Raw genomic sequence first — 24134 nt, 5'->3', positions numbered from 1 at the left:
ATTGGCAATGTTGACACCAGTATGCTCGCCTTCGATCTCTTTGAGACACAATATGACTTCTTGAAGTTCAAATTTCTCATTGATCCAGTGGACTGTGGCACCCAAGACTGATTTTCGATTCGGAGATGTCCAGCAGTCACAGGTGATGCTGACCAATGTTTGATTTTCAAAGTATTCCTCCATCACTCCTTTCATTTCGTGAAAGTTCTTTCTGACGGCATCTCCAAGAGTGTCCGAGCCAACAAGGAGTGGTGTAACAGCAGGGTTACACAGCTCAAGAAGTTTTCGCAGGTCGGGAGAATTGACAAAAGAAAACGGAAGCTCCTTCATGATGATGAGGCGAAGGAGTTTGTTCTTTAAGTTCTCGCGGGTGAGCTTGAGAGGCTAGGATCAAAATACAATAGTCAGAAAGAGGACACAAAAAGGACATATGAAGCTTGTGAATTATCAATGTACCTTCTCGATCTTCCCATTGGTCACATAGTCCCTCATCATCCCAGCTTCGGCAACAGTGTTTTCGTATATCTCGTGTCGGCGTTCCAGATGTCGGGACAATGATCTTGTGCTGGAAGATTTATCAACGGCAAACACCGCTCCACAGACTTTACCTCCTCCAGATGGATGAGGGACTTGACAGATGTTCTGCTTCTCCTTTGACCCTTTATCGTACTCAGTTATGAAATGCTGCCAGACCCATGAGAGCTTGTGTGAGTTGTCGAGTTTGATTTTCTTGCTTTTTGCAGCGGGCTTGACTTGTAAAGGAGAGTCTGAGATTGTGATCACACTATCATTGGAGGAATGGGGGTGTTTAGGAGCCATGGTGAGTGATATAAGGCACCTGGTTTCATCAATTTCCACGTTGCTGAGCCACATTACGAGAATTTTTTTTTTGGCCGGGCCGTGCCGGGCCGGGCAGCTGAAAAACAAGGGGCCTGATCGGCGTAGTTTCTGATGGCCGGGCCGGGCCGGGTCCAAGCCTTAATTTAGACGACCTTTACCCCGAAAGCCTTCAAATATGTAGTTGACGTCAAGTGATCTGAACTTTCCGGCCCCGCCCCAGGAATGGTACAAATTACAATCCGATCATCCGCCAAGTCTAAGAAACTTGAATTCAGCTTGTGGCACGGCGTCAAGGTCATCTCCTGTGTACATGTGTATGAACGATGCACTCGGTTGGAGTTGCCAGATGATGTTTTCCCTCTAGGCCGGACGGACGGAGTGAGACATATATTGTAATGTGATCCCAGTGACATCTCGCATTCACACAGTGGGAGAATCGAGGCGAAGCAATTTGCCTAAAAGTTGAGTTCAAGTTTGGAGTGCCGACCACCACGCTTGATGGTAAAGTGGATTTGGTGCCTTATTCTTAATCCAGACTGCTACTTGTTCTAACAAGTATTCCCTTGCTTTTTAATAATCCATCGATTTGTCTCCTCTATCCCTCGGCTCAGCTATAATTGATTTGATTTTACTCATTGGGATTGCATCAGTTCAACAACTGTTCTAATTTCCATTTGCAGTCAAACTCAATCTCAACAAAATCAAAACTCTATTCTGATTCTGATTCTGATTGATCCTGATTACCAAACTACTTCAAAACCGTTATTTTGTCAATCATGACTTCATCTCAACCTCAATCTCCGCCTTCATCTGCAGTATCCTCAGTAGAACCTCCGAATTCTATTGCCAGCGCAGCCGGTCTTCATGATCCCATCTTACCTTATGGTCTTAATGGTTTGGGTAGTACGGCTTCTATGGTTGGAATTCTCAAAGCGGTCAGCATGAATTATTTCATCAAAACCTCTTTACCCACAATTACTAATCTTTCTTCAACAGGCTGCCCTTAACCCTTACGAAGATCTTGATGATGGCTTGGCAGACGATTCAGAATTGTGGTCACCAAATACAACTCAACAGCCCCGGGCTATGTTATCCGATGAGGAAAGTGATGACGATGATAACACTGAAGAAGGTCTCCTTTTTACGCCCACCCGACCAGTTCACCCTTCCTCCTCCTTGATCCGTGGCGCATCCACACTCGATTATCCTTCGAGGCATCATCTTGATGGCCTAGCTCGACAACTCATCGAACGACAAACTCATTGTGCCGAGATTGCTATCCAAAAAACTCATACACCCCTCATTGAGAACTCTTCCCCTTCTACCCGAACTCTTAAATTATTGGAAGAACCTACCTCAATCCTCAATGATATCTTACCCGAAGCCGATCGCCCTTCGAGTCCCGATCGTGAATCGGAACTTACTCCTGATGACCGTCTTCGCCTCCTTGAAGAACAGTTTGGTACATGGTCTGGACTTGATGCCTCTGGTCAACCAGAGTCTGAAAGCTGGATCGGTCAGGTGGCGGGAGTTCTTTACCGAAGTGTAATCGTAAAAGGCGTGATTCTCCTGACAGATCGACGACTTTGTTACATTGCCTACCTTCCAATCACAGATAAAGGGAAACTCATTCGAGTGAGTATCTTACTTTCTGATTATCATTTTACCTTTAGATAATCAATACTTACATCTTCTTCACTTCAGAGCGGTACTGCTACGTACAAGTCTGGTGCACGCTTCTCCAAGCGGCAAAGACGCTGGGTAGAATTAAGGACAGAGTGAGTACAGCCAAGGTTCTCATTGAGTTGTAAAGTCCTTAGCATGAATTTATTCTTTGTTCCAGCTCAATCACCGATTATCGATCGAGTACCAAGCTCTTTCGCCCACTCTCATCTCTCCACCTCTCTGACATCAAACGGATTCTTCCAATCTCTCCAGAAGAACCCCGGACACTTTCTTTCCGGCTTATGGATGATCATGTAATCCATCTTGAGTTTGATACAGCGGAATCCACGGCACTTTGGCATCATGACTTTGTGCAAGCTCTCTTTAGTCTGAAAACTCATTTTTCGAATCAGATTAAGCTCTCACTCCCGTTAAGAAGGATACGCAAACTTCATCGAGAGGTTTTTGAGAATATCGCCAAGATGATGACCTTTGAACTAGATTTTGGAGTACTTTCTCCGTTTTACACTGACAGTAGCGAAGCGCTTAGTCGTGGCGTAGTCGAAGAGCCGATTGACGAAAAAGATCATAGTCGAATCAAGATGGCTTATTTACTCTCACATGATCCCTTTGACGAGAACATCATCGACGCGATTGTACGTGCCAAGATGGAGATCTCATCATCGCAGACCGAATCACAACCCAGTACGGCTCATCGAACCCCGTTACCCGTTTTGGAAGTCTTGGAACCTCGTGATCTCGAATCTGAAAACGTCGATGACCCTACTAAGTTAACGGAGTCGGCATCATATGAGTCTACTGACAAGAACATGAGTGATTTGGCCAAAGGATTTGTAAAAGCTTTTGGATTGGAAGCCCATCAAAAGCTATATAGTAAGTTTATCTTTCTCGCCTTCCCACCTGCGCATACAATGTGCCTCGTTTCGCCTCCTTCACCGGTCAAGGATGATTCTTATCATAGTCGTCGCGAATGCTGACGTTTGCTTTTTTGTTTTACTAGTCTGTCCATGTTCGCTCGTCCGAACCTTGCCATCGTTTGGGAATATGTCTATCAGCAATGATTATTTTTGTAAGTAGACATCCACAATCACCTGGTCATTGCTCACCATATTCAAAAGCTCGTGATATCTTCTATCCCAGGCTTCTGGCGACCAGCAGTGGTGATCGGCCAGGATTTGAAGTTGAGAATCCCGCTCAAGGATATCGCAGAAGCAAAAGAGTGTTCGGCTTTCGGATTTACTCGTTCGGGTCTCAGTATTGAGATTGCTGGAGCTGCAGACATTCGACTTGATTTTTCATCTCAAGCGTCGCGAGATGAGACCGTAAAGGTCATTAATCTTGCAGTTGATCGTGTCCGTGAAGCCGGCGCTCGAGCAGCGCGCCGTCAGAGCTCGCTTCCGACTCATAATCTACTTTGCCCGCCGGATGAAAGTCTGCCGCCAAGCCCACTAACAGCGCGTCAGAGGCAGAGTTTACCGGCCATCATTGGTTTCGTGCAACCTGAACCCACCACCCGACCCTACCGAATCACGTGTATGACAATTGGCTCGAGGGGCGATGTTCAACCGTACATAGTAAGTTAGGGTGATCACACATGTCCTCTCAATTTGTTTATGCCTATGGGTATTCCACGGATCTTGATTATTCGGTGGCAATTTGTGACGATATTGTAGAGCCTAGCAAAACGTTTGATGCAAGATGGACACATTGTCACCATCGCATCGCATCCCGAATACCGGTCATGGGTTGAATCCTTTGGGATCCTCTATAAGGATCTGGGTGGCGACCCCGGTGCTTTAATGGTTCGTCCTGATACTTTCGAGTCAATTTCACTCCAATATGAACTGCTGGGACATTCTCAAAGGCATTTGTGATCACTAGGCTTATATACCATATAATTGTTTTGTGTTAATGCAGAAACTTTCAGTTGATCACGCCTTCTTCAGTCCTGGTTTCTTCAAAGAAGGGTTAGGCAAGTTTCGACAATGGCTTGATGACTTGTTCATGGAAGCTTGGAATGCTTGTACGGAATCTAAAGCCGAAATCTTGATCGAGAGTCCCTCAACCTTTTCGGGTATTCATATCGCTGAAGCTTTACGAATTCCGTATTTTAGAGCGTGAGTCCATTTGATGTTATTTACTAGGGATGTCCACATCATGTCACTATGCTTCGGCATGAGGTTTTTTTCAGTGAAGTTGACGAAGTGGTGTTTGGGTTGTAGGTTCACCATGACATGGACTAGCACTTCGACTTATCCTCAGGCATTTGCATCTAGTATCGATTTGGGACCTACTTATAACTTATTATCTTACTCGCTTTTTGACAGTTTGATTTGGTGAGTGGCTCCTCTGTAATCAAGATGTGAGATCCGTGAACACTTTCAATCTGATATTGTATTTTGGATCAGGCGAGCGATGTCCGGGCAAGTCAATAGGTGGAGGAAGAATACATTGGGCATTCCGCCTACTACATTGGAAGTAGGTTATCATCTCATCTCCACTGCTTCATCTTTCGCTTCAAGTTTCTAGGTTTCTGATATAATATTTTGATTGATCTATAGAAAATGCAATCATACAAGGTTCGATAAGGCTTTACTCCCTACTTTGCCGTTGTCAAAATCAAAGACTGACGGATTTACCTTCCACCCTCAATCTATGATTCCTTTGAATATCATCATCACAGGTTCCGTTCTTGTATAATTTCAGCTCTGCAGGTATGTAATCAAACTTAACATGCACTGCCATGATGAACTTGGAGTATCCTTTTTATTGATGTGATTTGATTGAAAAATTGGCATGTTTCTTAGTTGTACCAAAGCCATTGGATTGGCGTGACCACATCAATGGTAAGCTTAGACTCAATATAAATAGTTATGAGTCGAAACTCCGGCAATAAAAATGGCACTAAATACTTGCATGTGGCATCTTGATCCTCCAGTGACGGGTTATTGGTTTTTGGACCAGTCTCAAGGGAACTATGTACCGCCACCCGATTTGACAGCCTTTATCGCGTCTGCTCGAGCCGACGGCCAGCCTTTGATTTATGTAGGCTTTGGAAGTATCACCGTTCCAGACGCCGCGGCAGTGACCAAAGCAATTTATGCGGCAGTGGTACAAGCAGGAGTGAGAGCGATTGTAGCAAAAGGTTGGAGTGAACGTACACAGACTACTTCAGCGGACTCAGTGCCTATTGAAGTCCCACCAGAAGTCCATGTGCTTTCCTCGATTCCGCATGATTGGCTCTTTCCTCAAATTGATGCTGCGTGTCATCATGGTGGCGCTGGGACGACTGGGATATCTCTTCGATTTGGGCTTCCAACGCTCATTCATCCTTTCTTTGGAGGTTTGTATCTTTTCTCATCTTTTGTAAAGCTAATATCTTATAAGCTTAAGTTTTTAGACACTGATTAAAAATATTTTCTGTAGATCAAATGTTTTGGGCTGATGTGAGTATCTTCAAAACCAGCATCCAACCCAACACCACGATCCGATTGAACTCCTTGTGATAGAAGAATGGCAGGGACTGATTAAGGTTCTTTTAGCGAGTGACTCGACTGGGTGCAGGTATGCGAGTCGACCATCTGACCACAAGTTGCTTAAGCGAGGCTTTTGTGAAGGCTACTAAGGATAGAGTTTTGAAAGAAAAGGCCGGACAAGTAGGTGAACGGATCAGAGCTGAGGATGGACCTTCCACAGCAGTTAAATTCGTGTCAGTGATGGTATAGTTACAATCAGAAGAATTTTTGCTCACATACGAATTTGCAAAATGTAGATACCGGCATTTAGACTTTGCACTCGAACGTACTGAGCATCGAATCCGCCGTACTGCTCCTAAACACCTTAGGTCTACTGAAAAGAGTCTCGGTTCGATAGATTTGACATTAGGATTACGAAAGAAAGTACAGGAACCCATACAAGAATCAAAAGCTGATGTAGAGATGGAGATCGCTCCTGATCATCCTCCAGTTCCAACTACAAGTGATACGATGGTTGAAGAACGTCCAAAAGAACTCATAAAACCTAATAATGTAAAAGAAGAGACTCAAACCAATACTAATACGACGACGACGACGACTACCAAGAAGAAGAAAATAAATGAAGGATATCAAACCAATCATCGAAAACTTTGGATCGGACCTGGTGAAGGATGTAGTGTCTCATTAGGAAAACTTAAAAAATTGATTCATTCTGTTAAGTTTTTGGTTAGGATTTCAGCTTCTGTCCATCCTAATTCAAATAAAAAAGAGAAAACATCTGATCGAAGTTCTAAGGGTTTGAATCCTAATGATACTGGAAAGAAGAATCGTGAGAATCTAACTTGAAAGAAAGATAGTGATGTGGTTGAAGTTGATGGTGGTAGTAGTGGTGGATATAAAAATTTTATTGGAAGAGTTTTGTTTGTGCATCAAGATTACATTGCAAGAAAACATTTTTTTTTCGTTTAAAAATCGTTACTTTTTCTCTCGTTCTATTTTTTCTCGCGATGAATTTTGTATTGTGATTGTTTTAAAATTTTCTTTGTCGTTCTTTTTCATTGTTTTTTTTATCATTTTTGTTATTGTTATTGTACTGCTCAAAAGACTTTTGCTAAGAATATAGGACATTATCATTTTTTGATATTTAAACCACTAGTAAGACTAATAGTTTAAAAGGCATCGAGTTATGAAATTACAAGTCAAAATGTTTGTTAAATAGATCTTTATTGTAATGTTTTTCTTGTGAAGTTTTTTTCAAGTATTCATTATGACATTCTTTGAATTCGTTGATTTGATTGATTTTTTTGTTTATCGTACTGATCAAGAAGTGAAATTGGACAATATATTGCGAAAAAAAATGTTATTTAGATACCCATCAATCCTTCTATACACAGAAGAATAAAGTTGAGTCAAAAATCACAACACCTTCAGCGCACTTATGTCAAATTCCTTTTTTCGTGTTGAGATATTTGCAAGTGAGGAGATGTATCGAACATACTTGACAAATTACGCTCAAAGGAGTCAAAACTATCAAAACCTTCAGGTAGCAAAAGAAGTCAACTTCTCTCCTCCATTGCTTGACATATAGCCGATCATGGTGAGTTGGATTCAGGAAATATTGTACTGAGTACTACTTTTCCTCAACTGAAGTGGTTGACATACAACAAAACCCATGCCCAGTGCGACACCTTCTATTGATCTATCAGACAAGTTAGTCACTTGATCTGCTTCAATGTCATACTGTCGTTCTCGAAAAGCTTGTCCAAGTTTTGCCGCCAAATTGCTCGAGTTTTGCGGGAAAACTCGGACAAGCTTTTCAAGAACGACAGTACATGCCTTTTCGCGAGGAGGAAGGAGGTCATTTGAAGAACTCGAGGCTTTCTTCCGAGTTCCCAAGGGGTAGCTCAGTGTGATGGAAATCTGGGTGGAAACAATTTGTTCGTTGAGTTTTGGACCAAAGTGATGAATTGGTGTTTCTGTATTTTGATTTGATTGCACCCACCGCAGTGACTTTCTTTCCGCAGCATACTAGTGTTTTACCCTGTGTGGTTTGATTTTTGCCATTTTTTTGAATTTTTTAGTGTTTTTGAGTTTGTAAATTTTTCCTTCCCCCGTGTGCCGTGAATTGGTTTTTGATTACCAGACTTTCTCACCCCTCAGCCTCATCCACTTCGCTTCCAACTTCGACTTACCTCTTTGCCCCGTTCTTCCAAATCTAAACAAACAACTTCTCATAAAATGTGAGGTATCTCTCTGACATCTTATCCTTCGTATCAACCCCAGTTGAACGACCAATCTTGGGTCATTTGACTCCTCGTTTACTTTGCTGTTTGCTCATCTGTCCTTTAAATGGTTCATACTTGCTCATCTATTCAGGTCAAACGACGGAGCTAACAACGATGGCAACATCCCTGCTGCCGATGTCGAAGGAGGTGACTTTGTTGGAGCTATTGGTATCGATCTCGGAACCACTTACTCCTGTGTGGGTGTTTGGCAAAACGATCGAGTGGAGATCATTGCCAACGACCGTAAGCCATTCTAGTCGAAACCTCTCACTTCCGATTTGATTTGACACCTTACCTTTTCTATGTTCACCCTTATTCAGAGGGAAACCGAACCACTCCTTCTTACGTTGCCTTCACCAAGGATGAACGTCTGATCGGAGATGCTGCCAAGAACCAGGTCGGTCACGCGTATCGGCTCCATATACGCGGATCAGTTGAATGATGTTAACTTCTTTCATTTAAAACACTTCTTTCAGGCTGCCATGAACCCAAGGATGACTGTTTTTGACGCCAAGCGTCTGATCGGACGTCGATACGATGACTCAGATGTCAAGAAGGATATGGCTCATTGGCCTTTCAAGGTCATCGAGAAAGATGGCAACCCCTTCATCGAAGTCAGTACCCATTCAGTTCATCCTCCTGATCGCACCTCGAGTCTCATCTTTCACCCTACAGGTCGAATATCTCGGCGAGACCAAAACTTTCTCCCCTCAAGAAATCTCAGCAATGGTCTTGACCAAACTCAAGGAAACCGCTGAGACCAAATTGGGCAAAGAGGTCAAGAAGGCCGTCATCACCGTCCCGGCTTACTTCAATGACTCTCAGCGATTATCCACCAAAGACGCCGGTGCCATTGCTGGTCTTGATGTTCTTCGTATCATTAACGAACCTACTGCCGCTGCTATTGCCTACGGTTTAGGTGAGGCCAGTGAGAAGAAGGACAAGAAGGAGCGTACCGTCTTGATTTTCGACTTGGGAGGTGGTACTTTCGATGTTTCTCTTCTCTCTATCACCGGTGGAGTCTTTGCTGTCAAAGCCACCGCTGGTGACACCCATCTTGGTGGAGAAGATTTCGACAACGCTCTCTTAGAGCACTTCAAAGCCGAATTCAAACGGAAAACCAAGCACGACATCGATGGTGATGCACGTGCTCTCCGACGTCTCCGTTCGGCCTGTGAACGTGCCAAACGAACCCTTTCCTCAGTCACCCAGACCACTGTCGAAGTTGACTCCTTATTCCAGGGTGCCGACTTCTCTGCATCCATCTCCCGTGCTCGTTTCGAGGAGATCAATGCCACCACATTCCGATCTACTCTGGATCCCGTTGACAAGGTTTTGAAGGACGCCAAGGTTGACAAGTCCAAGGTTGAGGAGATCGTCTTGGTTGGTGGATCGACCCGAATCCCCAAAATCCAATCTTTGGTTTCCGACTTTTTCGGTGGTCGTCAGCTCAACAAGAGCATCAACCCCGATGAGGCTGTTGCTTACGGTGCTGCTGTTCAAGCTGCTGTCCTTACCGGACAGACCAGTGAGAAGACCGCCGATCTCTTGCTTCTCGATGTCGCACCTCTTTCCCTCGGTGTTGCCATGCAAGGTGACGTCTTTGGATGCGTTGTACCCCGAAATACCCCCATTCCCACCAACAAATCCCGAACATTTACCACGGTCGAGGACAACCAATCTACTGTTACATTCCCTGTTTACGAAGGTGAACGTGTCACATGTAAGGAGAACCGATTGCTCGGAGAATTCGAGGTATGTTCTTCATTCATTCTATTCTGCGAGCGACTATCGATTGTTTACTGACCTATCTCGAACAGCTTTCTGGAATTACTCCTCAACCTCGTGGTCAAGCCGAACTTGTATGTACATTCGAGGTTGATGCAAACGGTCTCTTGAAGGTCTCCGCCCTCGACCGAACTTCAGGTCGACGAGCAAACATCACCATCACCAACTCCGTTGGTCGTCTCTCATCATCAGAAATCGATCAGATGATCAAAGATGCCGAATCCTTCAAGCAAGCCGATAAGGAGTTCTCTGCCAAACACGAGGCCAAGCAAGAATTGGAGTCATACATCTCACAGGTTGAAGGTACCATCACATCACCTGAAATCGGTATGAAGATCAAGCGAAACAACAAGGCTGCTGTTGAAGCTGAACTTGCCAAGGCTCTTGAGAAGCTTGAGATTGAGGGTAAGTCTTCACTCATTTGTACTAATCATGTGACTTTGACGTGTGACCTAATCATTCTTTGACTTGTTCACTTTTCCCACAGACTCAACTGCTGATGAACTCAAGAAGTGCCAATTAGGACTGAAACGAGCTATGCAAAAGGCAATGGCTGGAACAGCTCGTTAAAAAACAATGAAACACTTCTTTTTTCTTCTACTTCCTTTTGTTGAAATTTAATAAACCTCTCTACAACCCCCAAAAAAAGACATAGATGTTTATGTTGGACTAGATGAACGAAAAGAAACCAAACTTCCTCAACTTCCTCTAGATCATTTTTTCCTATTTGTTATTTTTTTTCTTTTGAGCGAGCAAGAAGTCTTCTCTAAGAGGATACCACGAAAAAACCAATCCAAAGAAATTTGGGTCTATTATTTAATGAGTTTTGTTTTTGTGAGGATCGAGAGTTGTTTGTGTTTAGATAGATACACCAGTATACTATCAGCCGTCCAAGCAAAGCTTAATGAGTGGAAGGTAATGAAATATTTAAATCTTCATCGCTATCTTCAGGTACAACCTGATGTGATTTCATCGGTGTTGTGCTTGAGGGATGTTAGATGACGAGGGGTTTCAAGTTTGTTAGTTTTTTTGACGTATTTTTTAATACTGAACAAATTCAAAAAAATCTTCGTAAAACCTACGTAACTTGAATTCGGGACACCTAAAAAGGTGTTCTGATTTAAAAACATTACACTTATTCTACAACAACAGGCAAGTGGTTGTGGTGTAGAAATATGTAGAAACTTCTAACTTGAAACCCCTTACTCAAGCTTGTTATGCTTGCCAAATGCTGTGAGTAGCAATCAATTTGAGAAGAGTCTTGTCAAAAACTCATCTATCAAATCCTCATTACTCCAGTCTGAAGAAAAAAGCTCCTACTTACTTACCATGTTTCATTACTTTGATGTTATTCCATTTTGTCTCTGCTTTAGTCTGAGTCATGCCCTTCTTTTGTTGCTTTTGACACATCCTCACTGTATCAAATCCCTGTTTCTCATCATCCTCTTCCTCCTTTGTACCTAGTTTAAAGAGCAAAATATAATGATCCTTATTATACTCCATCATAATATACTCCCTGTACCACCTTTTAGTGAGTGTAGCCTACTTTAAAAGAGCCACTATCCTCACAGATTTGAGGCAAGGAGTGATTAGTTTGTCTGTGGTAAAGCCAGAAAAGATGATGAACAAAGTCCAAAAAAAGAGCTATGTAGTGAGGGGTCAAGAGGAGAAAGAAACAGGACTTGCAATCACATTGATCTGAAAATATTCAACTTTGATTTGTTTTCAAGATTGTACATGATTTTTGCACATATGTGCAAAAATGTGTGTGCATATTTTGACACACTTTAGTTTAACATACAACTTTTTTGGATCAAGAATGTGAGCAAAAATCAATGTGACTTTTTGGTGTTGCACAGTTGGTTGTACACACAATACCACAACTGCTACACAACACAATGAGATTTGACCTCATTGGCACTGTGGACCTAAGACTGAGCTGTAAAGTGCAACATAATGCTCCCCTTTGTTTGTCTCTGAGAGCTGTGGAGCAGTCCATGTGCAACAAATTGCTAGTGCACAATATAGTGGCACAAGGGGCTCTCAAAAAGTGTAAAAAGATAGTTCTTGGCTATATATAAGATAGAAAAGAGCAAACAAGTACACCAGTGACCATGCATAATAAGACAAATAAAAGGATACATGTCCCTGGGTATTACTATTGAGTATTGCTCTGCTATATAGCAGGGAAACTCTAGCCATTGTGGAGACAACGCCGGAACCAATCCGACACAAAAGTCGGTATCGTATTGGTATTGTATTGCCAATCCAACATCAAAAGTTGGATTTCTCCATATTGCTTCACCTGACCCAACATGAGAAGTCCCCTTTTCTCATATTGGGTATTGGTGACGCGATACAGGATGGAGGTGATTTGGCTTTTTCCTACTTGAAAAGCCTTGCAACCAATTTTTAACTACAGTATCGGCTCGTATTGCTTCAGCAACACGATATGGCCAACCAGATTTTTGGATTTTTTTTGTCCTCATATCATATTGGGTATTGGTCTGAATATATGGGTTGGCCGATACAACATGGAAAACCTCCAAAAAGTCGTATTGTGTCAGATTGGTTTGGGCGTTGGTGGAGAGCTCACTCCACTATGGGGGCTTTCCACCCCCAAGATGTGGTGCACATGATTCAATATATATAGTGGGGCTATTGCAGAGCCACAAACCACTCTGCAATCACAAAAACAAGCAGGGCAATTGTGGTATTTGCACACATCATAGACCAATCACCAAAGGGGGTGTAGACAGTGAGTGAGACTTATGAAATGTTGTGAAAAGCTTCCAGTGACCCCTAGAACAGGTAATGATCTTGATCAAGTGGTGCTTTGTTTGGCTTTCTATATATGGGAAAATTGAAATTATTACTGCCAGATTTCACATTTCAATCATGTGTTAATATGTATTTCAAATATCCACCCAGAAAAATTCAAACCATTGCTTATGCAGATGAGCAGATAAATGAGGCAACCTGTATGTATCTGATATCTAAGTGTTGGCTCAAATGTATGCAGCATATGCTTCACATCCCAGATGTGCAGTGCAAGATGATTTGATGACCCATTCTATTCTCTATCATGTTCCCAGCCTAGGGCTCCCACCAAGGAACCAATATAATGATAGCAGTGGGATGAGAATCTTTTAAACCTGTTTACCCCCTTTCACAAAACAATGCAGTTGAGAATTTCTTTAAAGCAACCTCAATTTTCTAAATCAATTTCTAGCAAATCTCACATTTCTGAATCAAACTCTTTTGTAGCAACTTGGTTGAGATTTAATCAATCATATACATAAAATCTTCATCCAATGAGCCATTTCACTTCAAATCAATGTAAAGCAAATTTCCAGAAATCTACACTTACATTTCAATCTTTTGGTGTACAACATTTGGAAAAGATACAACACATTTGCTCCGCCGGCCCGGACATGTGTTGTAAATGTGTTGTATCTTTTCCAAATGCACTTGTACTCCGAGATAACTGCTTTTGGTTTACTTGATCTTAGTGTTTCTACTCATGCTCATATTTGAACTATTAGTATTCCATCTTGGACTCAATTCTTGGGTGGATCAGGTGGTTCATGTTTTCTAATCCTTCAAAATTGATCAGTGCTCCTAAGGGTTATTGATCATTTCTACCCATGGTCTTATGATGGCTTTGTATTGTTTTAGGCTGTTGTTATTTGCAGCCCGCAGAAATACCAAGTAAGTGCAGCTAGAGAAGCACCTACATGGGTGTTTCCCACAAAAAATGCCTATGTTCAGGATTTAGGCGCTGGGATCCTTCAAAAAGAAGCCTACATTTTGAAATAACCATGTCGGCATTAAAAAATAGCACCTGCATTTGAAAATGTAATTGTAGGTGCAATTTTGTTACACCTACATGATGTAGGCACTTGGGTATTGCACCTACATTCCACGCTTCAAAAAAGGCCATGTAGGTGGCACCGACAATTAATTTGATTCACGGAAAGTATATTGAAGGATGGAAAAACTGTCTTGAGTTGCAAAAAGAATATCGGAGGACAGAAAAACTACACTGAGTTCCAAACACAATAATGGAGGATGGAAAAACTGTCTTGAGTTGCAAAAAGAATATCGGAGGACAGAAAAACTACACTGAGTTCCGAACACAATAATGGAGGATGGAAAAACTGTCTTGAGTTGCAAAAAGAATATCGGAGGACAGAAAAACTACACTGAGTTCCAAACACAATAATGGAGGATGGAAAAACTATTGTGAGGGGTTAAAAACAATAACAAAGGACGGAAAAACTATTTCAATGTGGGAAAAGGATATTGGAGGATGGAAAAAGTATTTTGAGTTGCAAAAAAAATGATGGACAATGAAAAAACTAGCTGCAAAAGGGATATTGGAGCACAGAAAAACCATTTTGAGTGGTGAAAATGATAAAAGAGAAAATATTTCAAGTTGTGAAAAGGATATTGGAGTATGTACACGGAAACTATGTTGAGTTTCAAAAACAATAATGCAGGACATATTTGAAGTAACAATAATGGAGGATGGAAAAACTATTTCAAGTTGCCAAAAGGATAACAGGCACTGTGAACATCATTCAACTTCCCCAATTGGGAAGGGGGATATGATCGGGAGTATGGTTTGGCATAAAAGGATCTATCACTGCACACCTGAGCCATAACACCCACACTACAAATGGGAAGTAGGCTAAGTGAATGAGTGGCTATCTTGTACATACAGGTCTGCTCAGTTTTCTGCTCATCTGAATACATGAATGATATGTAATACATGCTGTAACCCTTTTCTGCTAAACAAAAGCATTCCAAAAATCAACTACATACACTGACTCAAAGTTTTGGTGTAATTTTATCAACCAAACTTCATGTAACACCCTTTCTGTTACTGACAAATGGCTTTGAGAATATTGCCTGAGTAGCTATGAAGATATATGTAGTGACTCTTTGGGACAATTTTGTCAGGTCAAAAAAGTTACATAATGTATCACATGTGATCCATTTATTCAGATGAGCAGATAACTGAGCAGACCTGTATGTACAAGTGCATGCAGAAAAAATTTGACACATTAGTTGAGGCGGGCGGAGTAAATGTGTTGTATCTTTTCGGGATGCACTTGTACAAGATAGGAAAATATTCACTTATCCTGCTGTACATATGTAGTGTGGGTCTTATTACTCAGGTGTGAAGTGATAGAGCTTTATATGAAAAACCATACCCCTAATCATTTCCCCCTTGCCACTTGGGGCAGCTGAATGATGTTTACAGTGCAGAAGACAGAATGATTCCATTTGAAAGATGATGTGAAATGTTCTTTCTGTCTTGTCATCCTTTTTGCAACTCAAAATAGTCATTCCAATCTCTGTTATCCTTTTTTCAACTTGAAATAGTTTTTCCATCCTCTTTTATTGTCTTTGCAACTTGAAATAGTTTTTCTGTCCTCCATTATTGTTTTCAAAATTTGAAATAGTTTTTCTGTTCTTTGTTATTGTTTTCACAACTTGGAATAGCTTTTCTGTCCTCTGCTATTGTGTTTAAAACTCAAGTTAGTTTTTCTGTCCTGTGCTATAGTTTCCACAACTCACAATAGATTTTCTGTCCTCCAATACCCTCATTGCAACTCAAAAATACTCTTGTGTTAGGTGAAAAGGTGTTTTATGTGGTTCTCTAATACCAGTCTGACCAGTCCTGAGTTGTATGTGCTGCATCACAGCTAAAAAAATGTAGGTGCTTGTTTTTTAGCACCTACATATGCCAAACTGAAAGTAGGCACCTATTTGATCAGTTTGATACTGTAGATACTAGATAAAGCACCTACATTGAACTCCCTATGCAGGCGCTTGAAAATTGTGCCTACATCTGAAATTCAAAATGTAAGTGCTCAAAAATCATGCCTGCATTCAAAATTTGAAATGCAGGTGCCTTTTTTGAGTGCCTACATGGCAAATTCCCACAAAATTGGATGTAGACGCTCAAAGATAGTGCCTACCCTGCCAGCATGAAAGAGGTTCCCTGGTCTAGGCTGAGAATCTCATTGGGAGTAGAATGGGTCATCAAATCATCTTGCACACATCTGAGCCATAAAGCATATGCTACATATGTGCAACAATCTGAGTAAATCCTTAGCTATTAGCTAAATATAGTTCTCTTCAGTTATCTGCTCATCTGGATAAGCAAATCACATCTAATATGTCCTGTAAATTCGTTCAGATTGAGACATGTGTTTTGAAAAATTGACTTGTGTGGTTGCTAGTGCCAAAGGCTTGCAAATTTCAAACGAGTACCAGCAATTCTCAAATTCAATGTTCTCACTCAGATCTCAACACTTTGAGCATCTGAGATCAGTTTTGAAACCCTCAGCCCCTTGTTTTTCCATGCATAACTTTTTTTTAAATCTGATCACTAGTTTTTTTTTTGAAATCCAATGTTCTCGCTTGTGAGTCAACTTTTAGTGAATCTAAGAACAGACATCAGATGTTGAGACCTATCAATATCCATGTATAACTTTTTTCTGGAATTGGAGTCCTTTAGTTTTTTTAGTTTTTTTTTTACAAAAACCAACCATTCGCGCTTGTGAGTCAACTTTTAGTGAATCTAAGAACAGATATCAGATGTTGAGACCTATTGCTATCCACGTATAGCTTTTTTCTGGAATTGGAGGTGTTGAGTTTTTTTGTTTTTTTACAAAAACACCGTTCTTGCTTGCCAGCTAACTTTTAGTGATACTAAGAACAGATATCAGATGTTGAATTGGAAGAACCAATTTCATTGCTCATGAAGTACATAGTTCTGTAGGTAAATGACAAATTGAAGCAGAAGGAAATTGAAGGTGATGAACAATGAAAAAGACAAAACAAATAAAACAATAGACTAGTAAACCAATCAGGGCCAATCACAAAAGTTCTGATACAGCTGTCAAAGGGACTTGTTGGTGAGAAGCGTAGACCTGCGTGTTTGGATCAGGGCCCGTTGTTTTTTCCCTATGACATAGGATGGTAATTTCAGAGGAAATCATGTCAGATTGAGCCAAAAAGCAATGGCTTACATGAGGTCAGCTCTTATTCTGTCCACCTTCTTGAAAAACTTGCGTATAGTGATCAGTGGACAGCTGGTCCTGACAGTTTCCCACAAAGTTTTAGCTTTGGCAATTGTCTTGGCAGTGTGACTCAATTTACGATATTCTAAAGCAAAATTCATATTAAGATGAGCATTCAATGAATTAATGTGATTTTATGGAGGAGTAGAAAAGAACTTACATGGTTTGATGAAGCACCAAAGGAGATTGATAGGGTTCCATTCACAGTGAAACTTTGGCAAAACCATACACAAGTGACCTGCCTCTTCAATTATCTTCTGAAGTACAGGCTTTTCATTTCTGAAGTCCAATTGGTTGATAGAACCTTGAACGCACAGCAGTCGTGAGAGTTGTCTTCAGATGGTGATGCCGCATTGAGTCCCAAGGTGGTACCTAAATTGAGATTTTCAGCAGTGTCTTGAATGATTCTTTCAGCTCGACAAATCTTGTCTTTAGCAAGACCACTTTCTTTGCACTTTTTGCACTTTAATCCCATAGGTTTAAGACCTCTTGATGTGCGCTGTTTGTTGTGATAGCTCCAGAGTCCTTGTTCCGCTAGAATTTGCTGAACTCCTTTGGGTTGATCTGCTAGCTTGATGTTGGGCTGACCTTTGATTTTCTTGATGCCAGGATAATTAGAAGGAAAGTTCATCATTTGAAATTGACCTCGGAGGTGCAAAGGTATGTTGGGATCATCAGTGAGGATGACGGTATCTCAAAGACATGGTTTTCCACCACCTCATCCCAAGTTCATTTTTTCAACCCGCAGATTGTGAGCTGAAGAGCAGTCAAAGATGAACAGCGCTTGACATGTTGGGTTGAGAAACTTGAAAATAGGAATAGCTCGAGTTTTGACCTGGTCAATCAGCTGAGTACAGTTCCACCATGCATCACCTTGGCTCCCAGGGTAAATGACAACTGCAGCATCCTTGAATGAAAGTGTACAGTCAATCTCTGGAGGTATCACAAGCCGGCTGTGCTTATTTTCAACAAAGTCTGAAAGATGCATCAATTTGCCATCACTTTTGTGTTTGAGAGGGCAGTCCTTCTCCAAAAGCAAAGCAAATTTTGGTTCTTTGCCTGTGTGAATAGTACACTTGTCCTGGTAGATCCAAACAATCTCTTGGGTTGAGCCATTGAGTTTTGGATGCATGATTTGATCTAGTTTTCTTCCATCGTAATCAACTTTGTGTTTGCTGAATTCAATGAGTTGCTTATTAAAATCCTGTCGCTTGAAAACAACATCCACATGTTCATGCCCATTGTAATAGATACATTTAGACTGAGCTTTAACATGTAAACCAAGTTTATGCATCCATTTGTTACCTGTAGCTAAAGTGATACTATCTGGATATTCATCAAACTTAGGTAAGATTTCTCTGTTAACATGATCAACTAGCTTTTTGGGTGTGACCTGAGTAGTTGAATCAAGGAGAACTTGTTAAAAAGATTCAAGTTTGAGTTCAAAGTGTTGAACATACCTTGCCAACCTTGTAATTTGGAAGCCGATCTCTGATCATTTGAAGAACCTCAGGATTGTCAATTATCAAAGGATGCTTGGTGGAACAGCCATTTTGTGGTTGAATAACGCGGCCATGAATCATCAGATAAGCTGCTTGTTTCCGCATCTGACGTGCATGACCAGTTCCGCCAACCAATCCGGATTGAGGTCCAATTGTTCAACAAAGAGATGCCTTTGCTACTGCCTTTGATGCTTCTATGCTACAAGATCTTTGGCTTTTGAGATTAAGGGCGCGTTCACTTAAGCAATTTCTGGTGAGAAATCACATTCTGCAAAATTTAAAGTGTCCATTTGGTGGTGCATGTTTCATTTTTGCATTAAAAAATTTACAGAATGTGGTTTCTGGTCAGAAATTCCTTAAGTGTACGTGCCCTAAGTTCCTTCAGAAGGTTATTGTACTCACACAATTCAAGTAGGGTGTCGTATTGTTCATTAGAATGTGAATTTGAAGTAAATTGGCTAGTATAATAAGATTTGGCTTTTTCAATGCTAACTTTGAGTTCCTCCCATTTTTGGTGGCTGCAAGCCAGCTGACGTGTTGTTTTAAATATTGGTTAATCAGCTTTTTCAGTGTTCTTATGATGATCAATGCTCTGGTTCGATGATAACAGGATTTGGCAAGTCGAGCTCAGATTTAGTCTTGTCTTGAGATTCAAGATTGAAGTCTGATCCATCTATATCATTTAATGTCTTGATCTTGAGAATTGAGATTTAATTGATAGCTTTCTTGAGAGTTGAGTTCAAGTTTATTGTTGGTGATTGGATGAATTGTCATATTCAAAGAAGCCTTGGTATCTTGGGTTGAGGGCAAACTGGGAGTTATATTTGATGCAGTTTTCAATGGCCTTGGAGTTGTTGATCCACGCCAATGGTGGTGTTGAGCTTGACAGCGTTTATTGACGGCCATGACTTTGATATCAGAACTTAGAAGGGAATGGGCAAATCTTCAATGACGCCAAAGATTCAAAAGTTGATTATTTTGAAATTTACCCCATGGACTGAAGTTGACACAGGGCTTTGCCCCGTCTGAAATTTGCAAGCCTTTGGCACTAGCAACCATACATACATCACAACAGCTACTTGTGAAATATTCATGAAGCTGTGTAACCGGAACAGAAGGGGAATCTGGTCCCTAGGACCCATATTCCTATCTGGGAACCTCTAATACTGGCAGTGGCTACATTCAAAAGTTGTAATGTAGGCAGGATTTTTGAATGCCTACATCCAATTTTGTGGGAATGTAGGTGCTTTTTTTGTGGGAAACACCCATCTAGGCCCGTTTTTGGCAGAGCCCGAGCCTAGATGGATTTTCTTTGGGCTGCAAATAGCAGCGGGCTTTTTTTAAAACTCAATTTTTCAATTTTGGAACTGGTTTTTCTTTTTTGTAACTTGTTATATTTTTTTTTTGATTTTCCTTTTCACTTTAACTTTATTTTACATGAAATATTTAATGTTGATCAAGTAGCAAGATTTAACTTTATTCAAGTTTAATCAGAGCAAAACAAAAAAAAATTAATCAATTTCAATCAAACTTAACTAAGTCCACAATCATGCCAGGGTTTCACATTGCGAGGAATGGTAGTTCATAATTATTCCAATTCCCATTGAAGTAGGGCAGATTAAAAATTCATGACAACTGCTTGTTGAAAATGAGCCACCAATCTCATGTTGCTGAGGATGATGATCTTGTGACTGCATTAGATTTACTTAAATCAAGCTTAAAGTATGTATGTAGAATACTTCGAAAAATTGGCAAAGCTCTTACTACAATTTTAAAAGGTTTGTTTTAATGACATGATTGAAAGAAAAATTCTGGTGAGGCCTTCTCATGTTACCTTCCTTGAATTTGACAGCTTGGACCAATTTTTGGTTGGGATTTTTATTTTTATTTTCAAGATTTTATGAATTCATTTGTATGACTGATCTGTAGCTACTAGAGGCTGCCTATTGACTTGCATCTAGAATATACTTGAATGCTCGAACTTTTCTAACATCAAGTTGTGATATCCTGATGCAAAAAGAATCATTATTTTTCAACTCAGTGAAAGATACAAGCAAATGAAAATTGGAATGTTAGAACCGTTACGAAGGTTTGAAATGACGAGGTGATTCAGTGATTGCGATCAATTTCAATGCTCGAACAAAATTCATTTCCACCCAACCACGAAGAATTCATTGGTTTTGAGAAGATGGAGCTAGGTAGGAACTGAAAGTTGGGATCAGATTGATTGAGCTGCTTACATTCGTTTTGTTGAATTCTTTGTTAAAACTTCATTCATCTTTGGAGTATATCTGATCGTATAACGAAGCTCCTAGTTTACTTTTTCTGGTGGTACTAGCTACTGTTTTTTTGCAAAGGAACCCTGAGATTGAGTGTGAATAGGTGTGAATGGATACATGCAACAACTTGCCATATTATTAGCTGCTCGCTTGCTTTGTAAGTAACTCTGTCTAGCGAATTTTTGTAGCACGGCTGGGTCAATCAGCTTGGTGATTTGAGATATCGAGAGAGAGAGAGATTTTGGTAAGATTCAAAAGTTGAACACATCATTCCGTCAAGACTTAGCTGCGGTTGTCCCCTAAATCAACACATTTTTTTTATCACAGGTCTGATGTAAATGATTGGACCAGGGGCAAAAAGTTAAACGAAGATAGGTGTCAAATAGATGTTTTTATCAGTCGGAATATCGTATATTTTTATCGAGGTGAACTCTTTTATAGATACAACAAGCTGAGTGTTCGACGAAGTCGGCCCAAAGAGTGGGAGGAGCTGCAGTCATTTGGCCAACTGACTATCCGAGTCCAGCTGTTGAGAATTCTTATCATGCTATCCTCAAACTGTTGTCACAAGTACCTATGTAGTACCTGATGACATATAGCCATTTGAATTACCAAGCAAACACACTTATAAATTATATCCGTGACAAACAATAACGAGTTATCAATAAAGCAGACCCAAAATGAATAACAAAAGACAATACATGCATGTTTTTTTTTCGGAAACGATTGACAGTTTCGAGAAGATGAACACTGTTTTACATAAAAGAATGAAGACAAGGAGTGTACGTGAAGAAGTTGATAATGCAGTTTGTACAAGATATTCATCTAGAGAGAAATTTGATTACAATTTTATTACCCTGGTGCATTCCTTCACCACCAGGACATACGGCGTAGTCATCTTGCTCTTCCAATGAACGAGCAAAGATGGAAGGATCCGCAAATTCACATGTCCCAAGATCGGAGACATGGAGGAATAGAGAAAATGAAAGAATATGAAATAGTTAAGATCAAACTATACATAACAGGAAAGGTGAGAATCAAGTGGTTGATTTGAGGGTCCAGTTAAGATTGAATCGAGTGAACCGGCAAAGCGAGTTGAAGCATGAAGAAAATAACACCTCGAGATTGCAGAAACTGTCGGATGAAGTCCCTGAAACGTCGAAAAATCAAAAAGCAAAAGAATCAGAACCTATTTAAAGAAAAACAACATCAATGAAAATTTAATACTCACCGTAATTCAATCTTGCAGCGAGCATCTTGCACCCAAATCCACAAGGATTCGATCAAGAATTGAAACAATTCTTCCTTTGTAAATGGTTCAATCGGAGTTGCAATACCAAGACCTCTAACAAAATCCTCTTCCATTCTACTCGCAATAGAATCGGTAACTCTTTGTCCTTGTAGTTCACGTCTTCTTCTTGGTGAGATACTTTTGGGCTTTCTCAATTGATACAATAGACCTCGTGAACAAAATGCCAAGCGTTCAAGTGCAAGTCGGTCATGAGAAGGAATGGGTCCTTCTGCTATTGGTTCGAGGATTTCGGTAACGGAGGAAGGCCCAAGACCGGCGCATTTCCCATGTTCCACGAGTATGTCGCTTAGATAAGGACGTCTCGCGAAAAGGATTTCGGCTAAGGGAGGGGGTGGATCCTCGGAACTAGATAATGAGATGTCAATAAAATCGGAAGTCAGCTGTGAATGAATTAGATCAAGATCAAAGAAAGATAAGACATACTCTGAGTCTCGGGGCAACCTGACAGACGGACGGATGACACAGCGGCGACGGATCCTTTGCTTGATATGCTCGGGAATGGAGGTCGTCTTGAAGGTCTTATGATAACGAGGATCGAATGCTTCATCCGAAAGCAGAGACGATATATACACCATCTTATACAAGGAGCTAGTGAATGGACTGAGAGAAGTGAAAACCGAGAGGAGGGACTTTAAAAGTACTAGGAAGGTTCGGTCGAGGTGAAAACTAGGAGGTGATCGCTTGGTTGAAGGTAGTGAGGTTGTAAGATTGAGACGGAAATCGATTTGAAAGTGTTGGTAGTGAGGATGGTTGGTTCTGTATCTGAAGAACTGAAGTCGACGAATTTTATGATCCGGAGATCAGCTTTTGAGTGCTGATCAGCTAAAAGACTTGTATTGGGGGAATACTTGCCGCGGCCACTTCCATATTTGTGATCACGAGACTTGCTGAACGGAGCATTCCAATCGTTTCATGTTTGTTTGTTTGTTTACTGTATTTATTTCAAAACCTTATTTTGCCGACTGAGCTGGCTATGATTGCGAGTGGGGCGCAGAGTTTTCCGGCTGGTGATACGCGTGATGTGTGGAAGAAATCGAAGTCCTGGATCTTTGGGATTAACGAATGGGGATTGAGGTAATGAAGAGTTAGTTCTATGATATACGGATTCTTTGTTGCCGCCAGAAAAAACTTACGGATCTCTGCAGCTCTTGGTTATAGAAAAGCGCTGTCGGTTTGCTTTTCGCAGCTAATGTTGGATGTGATGGGAATCCTATCAAAAATATCTGCGCGACCTATGCAGGGCATCATCTCGAAGATCCCAGCAAGTTTCTTGATGGCTCCGAGTTCCTTTTGAAGATCCTGTTGGTTAGATTGATCCGAGGGAATCAGTGATGAATCTCCTTCAAAATTATTCTTGTCAGGGGCCGGCAAGCCTTTAGGAGTCCTTTGTGAACTTTTCCGTTCGGCCTGAGCCCGCAACTTCTTTTTCTGCGATTGGTTCATGAGGTTGATCCAGATGCGGAAAGGTTACCATATAATCTCAATGATTTGCGAAAGGTATTTGGTTATTAACTCGTTTCAACAAAAGTTTACTTATTTTCTTGTTTATATTTGTGAAATATATGTCTTTTTGATGATTTTATCATCACTATGGTACTTGTGGGCGTTATTTTTTCATTTACACCTTCTTAAATCATAGTCTAAATCCTAATCATTTGTCACTTGGATCTATTGGAAGCTTTTATTGAGTTCCCGTCTCCAGAGCGTTGCAGGCTTTGCGAGACCTCATCCGAGCACGGATTGAATTGGAATTATTTTTATAATTTTCATACGTTCCATCACGTTTATTGCTATTTAATCTCCTTCAAATCTAGAATCTAGGACTATTTGGTTATTAACTTGTATCAACAAACGTTTACTTATTTTCTT

At 40.8% G+C, this 24134-nt stretch overlaps 4 protein-coding genes across 4 annotated transcripts; 3 read left to right on the top strand and 1 right to left on the bottom strand.

The window, feature by feature from the left end:
• Positions 1 to 1564: 1564 nt before the first annotated feature.
• MELLADRAFT_79414 (family 1 glycosyltransferase) lies at positions 1565 to 6164 on the top strand (the record flags this gene model as incomplete). The annotated part of the gene is made up of 16 exons (XM_007416935.1): positions 1565 to 1775; positions 1837 to 2475; positions 2545 to 2618; positions 2684 to 3399; positions 3527 to 3595; positions 3667 to 4100; positions 4200 to 4328; positions 4444 to 4643; positions 4749 to 4862; positions 4935 to 5004; positions 5088 to 5105; positions 5210 to 5240; positions 5334 to 5372; positions 5465 to 5869; positions 5953 to 5972; positions 6069 to 6164. Coding segments are annotated over 16 exons (3213 nt in total), but the record flags the coding sequence as incomplete, so codon positions are not given.
• Positions 6165 to 6498: 334 nt separating this feature from the next.
• On the top strand, positions 6499 to 7352 carry MELLADRAFT_73335 (uncharacterized protein; the record flags this gene model as incomplete). Its single annotated transcript, XM_007416931.1, has 1 exon — positions 6499 to 7352. The coding sequence occupies one exon, from the start codon at positions 6513 to 6515 to the stop codon at positions 6846 to 6848; it is 336 nt and encodes a 111-aa protein (XP_007416993.1).
• Positions 7353 to 7596: 244 nt separating this feature from the next.
• On the top strand, positions 7597 to 10645 carry MELLADRAFT_68392 (uncharacterized protein; the record flags this gene model as incomplete). The annotated part of the gene is made up of 8 exons (XM_007416925.1): positions 7597 to 7599; positions 8163 to 8242; positions 8379 to 8530; positions 8608 to 8684; positions 8764 to 8901; positions 8963 to 10042; positions 10108 to 10480; positions 10563 to 10645. 8 exons carry the CDS (start codon positions 7597 to 7599, stop codon positions 10643 to 10645), a joined length of 1986 nt encoding a protein of 661 aa, XP_007416987.1.
• Positions 10646 to 22180: 11535 nt separating this feature from the next.
• Positions 22181 to 23708, bottom strand: MELLADRAFT_112492 (uncharacterized protein; the record flags this gene model as incomplete). The annotated part of the gene is made up of 3 exons (XM_007416965.1): positions 22181 to 22645; positions 23399 to 23475; positions 23498 to 23708. The coding sequence occupies 3 exons, from the start codon at positions 23706 to 23708 to the stop codon at positions 22181 to 22183; spliced, it is 753 nt and encodes a 250-aa protein (XP_007417027.1).
• Between the last annotated feature and the right edge of the window lie 426 nt (positions 23709 to 24134).

The sequence above is a fragment of the Melampsora larici-populina genome (genome assembly GCF_000204055.1).
Source record: "Melampsora larici-populina 98AG31 unplaced genomic scaffold MELLAscaffold_66, whole genome shotgun sequence".
NCBI classification, from domain to species: Eukaryota; Fungi; Basidiomycota; class Pucciniomycetes; order Pucciniales; family Melampsoraceae; genus Melampsora; species Melampsora laricis-populina.
The sequence above is the reverse complement of the archived record's forward strand: the minus strand, read 5'-3'. Positions and strand labels throughout refer to the sequence as shown.